General features: G+C 41.8%; 1 protein-coding gene across 1 annotated transcript in view; it reads left to right on the top strand.

Annotated features, from left to right (window-relative positions):
* Positions 1 to 366: 366 nt before the first annotated feature.
* The window catches only part of si:dkey-191m6.4 (rho GTPase-activating protein 22), a 33565-nt gene continuing 24641 nt past the window's right edge, over positions 367 to 9290 (top strand). The window contains exons 1-2 of the mRNA XM_040134360.1: positions 367 to 409; positions 8874 to 9073. Of these exons, the coding sequence (XP_039990294.1) occupies positions 367 to 409; positions 8874 to 9073 (243 nt within the window). The remainder of the gene's footprint in view (positions 410 to 8873; positions 9074 to 9290) is intronic.

Raw genomic sequence — 9290 nt, 5'->3', positions numbered from 1 at the left:
AGCCGGTCAGACCTGCGTTCTGCTGGTGGGATACCTTCCCCAAAAAACCTCCTCCTCCATCTACCGGAGGCGGATGTACCACCATGAATAATGTAACAGGGAGGGATGGAGGCCACTGGGCGTGTGTGCACGGAAGAAAAAAAAAGGGGGGTAGATCCTCCTCCCTCTCCTTCACCACCCCCTTCTCTTTCCATTCTCCTCCCCACCCCTGTTCACCCAACCCCCTAGCTGCCGGCCGCACTGCAGAAGGTCAGAAAGAGAAGAGGGAGAGGAGAGAGGAAAAGACACAGTGAGGTAGAGGGAGAGACAGGGGTGGGGTGCTTGGATGTACATGAACATGCCGACAAGAGAGCGTGTGGACGAGCGATGACAGCAATGCTGAGCCCAAAGATCAGACAGACCAGGAGAGGTAGGACACGGTTTGCTTGCTCTGCCTTCACATCTACAGTACCTGCCAGCTGCTTTCGCTGCCTATTCAACCCTAACTCCGTAGTGACACATAATGTCATATCTGACAGGGACTGTGGTGGGAGTGTATCAGATGCGTTAGAGGTGCAGGACTCTTGCTGGATGTTGTACCTGCACTTCTAAAAATATACTACATTTTTAAAAAGCGCTTATTTCTACTATAATTCTGACTTTACACAAGAATATGTCTACAGAAACACTTTTTCTCCACTCCATCTATTTTCCTACTGCGGTCATGTATTTCTGAATGAAGCGGCCGGTCTGCCCACGCAAGGAGCCTCTCGCGTACATTAGCATTCTACTACAGCTGGCCGGTGCTGCCAGTGTGAATTCTATTAAGAGAAGCGAGCAGCATCTCTAGTTTCATCACTGCAACGCTCAGCAATAACAGGCTGCCGTCAGCTGCTGTGTGTGTGTGTGTGTGTGTGTGTGTGTGTGTGTGTGTGTGTGTGTGTGTGTGTGTGTGTGTGTGTGTGTGTGTGTGTGTGTGTGTGTGTGTGTGTGTTTGTGTGTGTGCTCACACTCATGTACACTTACATGGTGTGTTTGTGTCTGCGTGGATGGACATATTAACATGTCCGTGTGTGCAAGTGTGTGTGTGTCCTTCTTTCCTTCCTTGACACTAATCTCCATGACTGCAATTATACAGCTGGAACTGATTAAAATGAAATGCATAGTTCCGAAGAATGGAGGAATGATGTAGAAATCCTCTGCTGGAGCAGCATGAAATTGGTAGCAAAGTGGATTAAATCTGCATTTGCATATATTAAGAGGGCAGAACAGATTCAACGGGCTTGATGAGTAAGACTGATTCACCGTGTACAGTTAATACATTAGCACTTGATTGATCGCGACGTCACGATTAGGCTGCAAAGAATTATTTTATCAAACATAATGGTTTAGCATTAGCGCCATTCAGGTCCAATTTTGTGCTCATTAAATGAGAAAGCAGGTTTCATGTGGATTTACAGAAGGCCCAAATATATATGTAAAAAAAATGCAACTGTCTTGTTAAAATTAAAAAGAAACCCCACTCATCCTGCATTTCTGTTAGGAAAGTGGAAATTAAGGATGTTAAGGCCAATCTATGATTCTGCGTGAGAAGCATTCTCCGCATACCTCCAGCAAATTGGTCTCCGCCGGTGACAGCAGCACATACGTGTTGCATGAAGCCCATGAATAAACGGGTATGTGACAGATGTAATCGTGTAGTACGTACTCAGCCAGGGTCAGTGCAGGTCGTGAGAGGGACCCAACACTTAGCAGCACGCACGTGACATTGGTAGTAGTGGATTAAGCTACTTCTGACCAGCAAACTGGAATGTCAAAGAATACACTCAAGGTAAAAAATAATAATATAAATGACAATGACTTTTTTTTATTGATCTTTCATGGCTGCAACATTCGTGATGCTAGACGATTAGTTGACAAGCTAACTTGCTTAGCTATACTGTGCAGAAGGTACGACTTGTTTTCATTCGGAAGCTCAGTAACAAGCTAAGTAGCTTAGCTATACTGTATATATGACTGAATTGGAAGGTTAGCTCGTCTTCTATCTTTCTATATATATATCTATCTATCTGTCTACCTAGCTACTGTATCTATCTATCTATCTATCTAGTGAGTTAGTACTACAAATCAATTCATCACCAATATCTGCTTCATAAAAGGAAAATCTGCTGTGCTTCAGCAAGTGCTACAACCATCGACATATTAAAGCTGTAATGGGGCTCTGGCTGGCATCAGGAATCTAGTAGCAGCTTTAATTGCCCACATATCAGCTGCTTCATGCTCTTGCTGTGTCTTTTTGATCGCTGTTACCATGGTTTTATGATCAAAGTCCTGCAGTGGAGCAACACCCTGACATCCTGCTTTTTTGAGGCATATGAATGAACACCCTCACAACTAGATACCCTGAAGGAGAGCACGCAGCATGGATAAAAAAAAATGCACACACTGACACACTCAGATAACGTGCACGTGGGTGTGATAACATGCACAGAAATGCACAGACATGCTCACACCCACTGCTGCAGATCAGTTCCAGTCCACTGCAGCTTTCACATACAGGCTGTATGTTATGGGCCACACCCCCAGCCTGTCAAGGAAGGCTGCCCTCAGACACACAAACACACACGCACGCACACACACACACACACACACACACACACATAATGGTTAAAACATTAATCAACAGTGATAGGCTAACTGGAAGTTACGCCCTGATGCACCTGTAACTCTGCCATTTTCCATGAACCATAAATCACTATACAACAACCAAACTAATGAAATTGAATTCCTCCAACATGCTTGTGTGTGTATGTGTGTATGTCTACGTGATTTAGCCATCAGTGTAGTATTGTCTTGCTGCTGTGGAGCACCATTGCCATGCTAATGGACGGGCTCCTCTGTGATGGGCATTAGAAACATACATCCATTTTTCTTGCTGATGATAAATACATGGCTCCAAACTACATTAAGTGACATCATAGGGGCCTAGAGTGTGCGTGTGTGTGTGTGTGTGTGTGTGTGTGTTTAGGCATGTGTGTGTACGAATAGAGCATCAAATGTCCCTTCATGTGTCATACCACTTGTGTTTTGATTTGGGTCCGCAGACAACCATTTGTTCACATTGTTACATTACTTGCATACTTAGACGTGTCACTTGTGAATCCAGCTTTTTATGGACAGAGCACACAGTCCTTACGAGACTCTTCCTTTCAGTTTTAGCATTTCTCATTTGATTTGTCAATTCCTGTGACAGACCACGCTTACACATTGGCTTTCATATTGTATTTGGGTAAACTGGCTCAATCTTCAGAATCTCTGGTAGTGTGGATTTGTAGAGCCCTTGCTTAGTGCAGGCATTTTAAAGGGTTAGTTTACCTAAATTAAAAAACATTTTCCCCTAGTAATATCTAGCTGTGCTAAAGGTTTGCCCAGGTTTTGAGATATTTCTCTCTGGGATTTCATTTTCCACCCAATACAATAGAAATGAATACAATTGAAAAGTTATATTTTAAAATTCAAGGGCAATGCCTCTTTCTGCAGCCCAATGTCCCTAGGAATTACATATTGGATTATTCTTAAACTCATTAGTTCTGTCCGGTGTCAAAGTTCACTGCCAATGCAGAATATAGTGTGCCCTTTATGTAGCGAGGCGGAAGGTAAGGGTGTGAAGGTCAGAGTGATGAAGGAGCTTGTTTTAATTTAGGTGACCAAAAATAAGAGAACTTTAATTAGCAAATTTAGTTCAGTTCAGGTTGATAAACATGTTCTGTGTAGACAGTTGCCACCATAAACTGCTACTGGTCATGGTCAAGGTTCCCTCAGAAAGTGGCACAGTGAAATTCAATGATAAAATTTGAATACGTCGACAACCTTAGCTGGCGAGCAAAAAAGGCTCTATTGTACAAAACAGGCTCTCCGAGCTAGCTAGCTAGCTGCTCGTTAGCTCAGTCTCTGATGTGTTGTTTTGGGTTTTTTTCAGTTTATTCAAAAGACAAATTCGTATGACTGATCCCTGTTTCATAACCGTCTGAAAACAATTCCTCTTTTGTGGAGGAGTTTATACTCCAGCAGAAGAGAGTCAGTAAATAGCAACACAGCTATTAAGCTACGAAAGCTTCCTGTGTTGAAGTTCACCAACGCTGTTTTAAATCGGGGGTGACCGGGCCTTAAATCTGTCAGGATCTTAGTATATTTCTTTGTTAGTTCAATTTAAGTCTTTTTATTGTAAATCGTAGGTAAAATTAAAGTTTTATGAAGTGCTCGACAGTATACGGTCTGCTTAGCATTCCCCCCTCCCCACCAACACACACGCCCGTTCATGAAATCACGTGTAAGTTCATGACTGAAGGAGTAGCCAGTCTATCTGGTATTCATGGATATTCGGCGCCATGCAAAGAATTATTCATCCATGACCCTGAAATAAGATGATGCGTGGCCCAGTTTACATTGATTATCACTGGGGTACGTGATAAACATGATCAACAAATGTGCACATACTGTACATCTCCACAGAGTCAGGCATGATGTTGAGCCCTATTATTGGACTCAGCCCTCCCTTAACTGCTAGCTACTGTAAATGAATGAGCCACAATTACACTCTCTTGCTCAGTGAATTGCAGTGATTATGCATAAATTGCGCATTTACAGTAAAACAGCCCCTTTTCAGCATTGTGGTTGATAGTTGTAGCAGCTCCACCCAAGCCGAGGAAGGTCTGAATCATTCTGAGCTGATGGTCCAAACTGGCGCGGCGGGTCGTCGTGCTTGGCGCACACACATTCACACACTCAAAAATCAGTTGTTGTGACTCAGGCCTGAATCATCAGCCAGTGTATGTTCCACTCAGTCTGTTATCCAGGCAGCTGATGTGTTGAACAGTGGTGTTCTTTTATGCTAACACTGGCAGGGCCGGGAAGGATGGAAAGACATGAGGGACGCGATGGGGTGAGGAAAAACAGAGGGCTCAAGGAGGACAGGGGAGGTGAGTGCCATTTTGAGCAGCAATGTGACGGAAAGAGTAAGACCCTATTCCAGTCCGGGTTTGATGGTTCAAGTCGCATTGCTGCATAGCCAATATAACACATGAAACATTAAATATTTCCGTATTTGGTGTAATACCAATGCTTTATTCTCACTTCTGTATTTTGTCACCTTCATCAAATACACAAGTCCAGTTTGGGGCAAAGGCATTACATATCTACATATTCTGGTCAGAGGAAAAAACATTTAAAGGAAATATTTTGTTGATTTTGCAGTTGTTATTATTACTTTACACATACAGAAGTTGGACTCTTCAAATCCATTCTAGATTTATTAAGTGGTGAATTGAAAGATGTGGTACTTGGGTTTGGATTTCTTGAGGAAAACCAAGGACAAATAAATTGTAGCTTGACAGTAAAAAATAAAATGCAGTTCAGCAAAGGTTTATAGTGATGAACTTGGATGGGCATTGATATTCCAAAATCCATTAGTAAGATAAACCTCGGGCTTCTAGGGATCCCTGTGACCTTATTGTCAATGGTCAACACAAGAACCTGACTGAAAGCTGCATTGCTTCGTATGTAAGTTTCCATTGACTCAGGACTTCTGTTTCTACAATTTTATCTTAATTTTGTGTTCCAGCAAGAAACCGAGTATCTCTAGTCCCCTTTTTCTCTTACGAAAGATTGAATGGAACACTAACAATTGAAAAAAAAAAAAATTGCACTAGCAATTAACAATGTGTCTTTGGTTCTCAGACAGACCTATGGATGGAACATGAGTTGTGATAGTCTCTGAGTTTGAGCAGTAACCAGAAAATAAAAAAATAATCGAGCTGACCTGTGGTACACCAATAAAAGCTGACAGAGCTATCGACATGTTCACCATGCCATCCGCAAATATTGTTTTAAATAGCTCTATTGCAAGAGCCATTTGCAATACTTAAAATGAACCTTGTTCTCAATAACAATAGAAATAGTTTATATTTTTTAAAAACAAAATCAAAATGTGCCGAGAACTATATACATGCAAGAACTAATTTATTAAACAATAACTACTTTAATTAGGTGCCAGTGGTGAGAACAATGATCTTTTGTGTGTGCGTTGTGTGCATGTGCGCATGTGCCATGTGCTCAGAGCTTAGATTCAATAGGACCAGCAGTGCTGAACACAAGGAGGGAGAGAAGAATTAGAGTGAGCCAAAGTAAGAGAAATGGAAGGAGACGGGGCAGGGGATTGAAAATACAGACCTGGAAAAGACTGGAATTAACACAAGAAGGATAAATGAGAAAAGCCAAGGTAGAGGAGACAGAGAGAAATTGAGCATTAGAGGGGAACAAAATACAAGGGAAAACGTCTGGCTTGTTCCATCAAATGTTTTACGTCATGGACAGCTCTCCAACTGTTTTTCGACAGTCTACACACACACTCAACATATTCTTAAAGGAACAACTAACTATGTAAACCTGGATTAAACCACCTATTGGGGTAATGTGCCTCTATTTACTGTATCTTATTGGGAAACCAGGGAACTAAATAATGCTTGGGCACTAGCAAGACACTTGCACTAGATATTTCAACATGAGCATGAAATGGAAAAAGCAAAACTTTAATGGAATCACAGTGGAAAAACACTGAAGCAAACCCGGAGAACAAATTCTACAAACAAGCACATTATAAACTTGGGGAATCTGGGAGAAGTCATTCTGTAGATTTCTCAGTAAACATTTAAGCGACTACTAAGACTTAGACAGTACTGGATCTATAGACATTTAGCTGCACTAATACATTATTTTATATTAAAAATGGATTCAATGATTACATGTGATGTGAAAGGTGTCGCTCATAGTGATGAACCAACAGAGAGTTATGACCCTACTCTGCAATTCCTCTCAGCTCTACAGAGCATTTTAGCCTCTTTAAGCTCATTGTTTTGGTTTTACAACCCGCAACTTTACTGTTTTGGCTCAGTCCCACAGCTGTCATCACCGTTGTTTCCAACAGCAGCAGGCAATGGCAAAAAGCTCTGATAAATCCACTGTAAGCTCCCTGCCCAGCACCAAATAGGAGACAGACAAAGTTTGCAACTAGCTAGTAAACACAGTCGAACATTTGGCTGCTAAGGAGCCAGATTTTACCCTTGGGAGTTGTTGGAGACCAAAAACAGAGCTAAAAAAGGGTTAACATTGGACCTAAAGTAGAAAAAAATTATAATTTAATACTGCTTTAAGGTGATATATTTGGCCAACTAAATAATTACCCATTTACTAACAAATTGGTAAACTAGCTAAGGTCTCTGTTTTATTAAAGCTTGACAAGTTTGACATATGTGATGTGAGTAGTTAACAGAATCCACATAAATTCTGTTAGGTGAAAAATTACAAATGTTACACTGGGACCAACTTTTAAAAAAGAAAAGAGGTTTGAAAAAACACATTTTGAGTATGTAATAAACTTTCTTATTTTCATTTATTTCCTGAGGTTACAGTTTTTACTTCAGGTATTGAAATGTTCATTCTGTTATTACTTTCATACATGAAATGTTATATTCATATATGAAAGGCTAATTCACAATAAAATAAATGTTTCACAAATGAAGACCTTACACAAAAAATGCTTTGAATTATCATGTAGGTGATGCACAGTAAAACCAGCCACTTTGGCCCAAAAAATCCCCAAAAATTCTATAACTTTTCTTTAGAGATAGTGCATCCATTCTTCATTCAACACATCTCTGAGGATCAACAGGCTTTGCAGGCTGCCAAGACAGGTTGTGACATGGAATAAAAAATGACATGAGCCATGTCCTTTGAGCTATATGTATGGTGGAGAGAGAGAGATGAGACAATAAAACAGAATAAACATTGATTTTCTTCCCCTCCCCATTCATCCCTCCCCTTCTTCCCTCTGCACCATCTGAACATTGATCGTGTGCTTGTGTGCATGTGTGTGGCACAAAACGCACACCAGCGGGGAGGATGTCTGCACAATTGATTTCTATAAATTATACATGATCATCAAATAGCATTACCTTTTTTGCCAGAATATAGCCCTATGGCTATTTTTTTGCAAAACCTTCAGCCAATTTTGTACGTGTGTAACAAAATGAATCCTAGACCTCTTAATAATATATACATGCATGATTGTGTTGTAGGTTTACAGAAGTCATGCTTAAGGGTTAGCGGTTGTAAAAAATGCCAAAAATGATACGTGTCACTCTGGAATCAAAGGACTGAGAGTCTCAGAGGGGACAAACCTAATGTCACGTTGTCATCCCTTCCGTTTTAAACCTGTCCTTGACTGAGTTCAGGTTACACACGTTTGTTGAGAATGATTCAGTCAGCCAGCCAGTCACTCAGCCGGTCAGTCAGTCCCATGCGGTCCTATTATCTCTGCTCAAAAGCCTCTAGCATTCTTTTGGCAACACACAATAAGTCTCTTCCAAGGACCTCCAAAATCAAGGGGGGATCCCTGTCACCTGAGGCTATGTGTATACGGGTTGTATAAGTGTATGTGTGTGTGTGTGTGTGTGTGTGTGTGTGTGTGTGTGTGTGTGTGTGTGTAATGTCCTCATTCCAGTCTCTATTTCATCTGCTTTCTGTTATTATTTGTGCCTGCCACCTCTCTGCAGTCCATCTCCCCCTTCATCTAAAGGCGTAGCAGCCGAGGGCAGAAGGTTGTGTGTGTTCATGACTGAGGATCCTGGCAGAGCATGTGTGTGCATACAGGATTCAGAATGAGGGAAAACACACGCTTCTATTAAGGAGTAAATGAAAAGACAGAAGAAAGAGAAATTAGTCAATCAAGCAGAACACCCAATTTAGTCCCCTTTGACCTACCCAACCCTATGCTTTCTGAAAGCTTGTATATACACAGAATAAAAATGCTTAATGTGTGGGTTTGTGTGTGTTCGCAGCCAGGTCCAAGAGCATGGTGATGGGCGAGGTGTCGCGGGGCTCATGCCGGCCGGCCTCCCCCAGCCTCCAGGAGGGGGCTCTGAAGGCTGGCTGGCTGAAGAAGCAGCGCAGCATCATGAAGAACTGGCAGCTGCGATGGTTTGTGCTGCGCTCAGATCAGCTCTACTTCTACAAAGACGAGGAAGAAACCAAACCACAGGTAGTACTTCAGCCATGGTTGCACGCAGTGCAATACACTGACAGGGTGGTGAAAGTCAAGCCAAGCTTAGACGCTGTCCTTTGGCTTGTGTGATCACATTTACGCAAATGTTAGGTTTGCCACCTTTTAGGTCAAAGGAGAGTGTGAAAACATGGTCACATTGGTGGCTTTAACCCTGGGTGTAGAGCAGACTGGCCCTAAAACACAGGCATTGACT

Source organism: Xiphias gladius, chromosome 9 (genome assembly GCF_016859285.1).
Source record: "Xiphias gladius isolate SHS-SW01 ecotype Sanya breed wild chromosome 9, ASM1685928v1, whole genome shotgun sequence".
Classification (NCBI taxonomy): Eukaryota; Metazoa; Chordata; class Actinopteri; order Istiophoriformes; family Xiphiidae; genus Xiphias; species Xiphias gladius.
The sequence above is the reverse complement of the archived record's forward strand: the minus strand, read 5'-3'. Positions and strand labels throughout refer to the sequence as shown.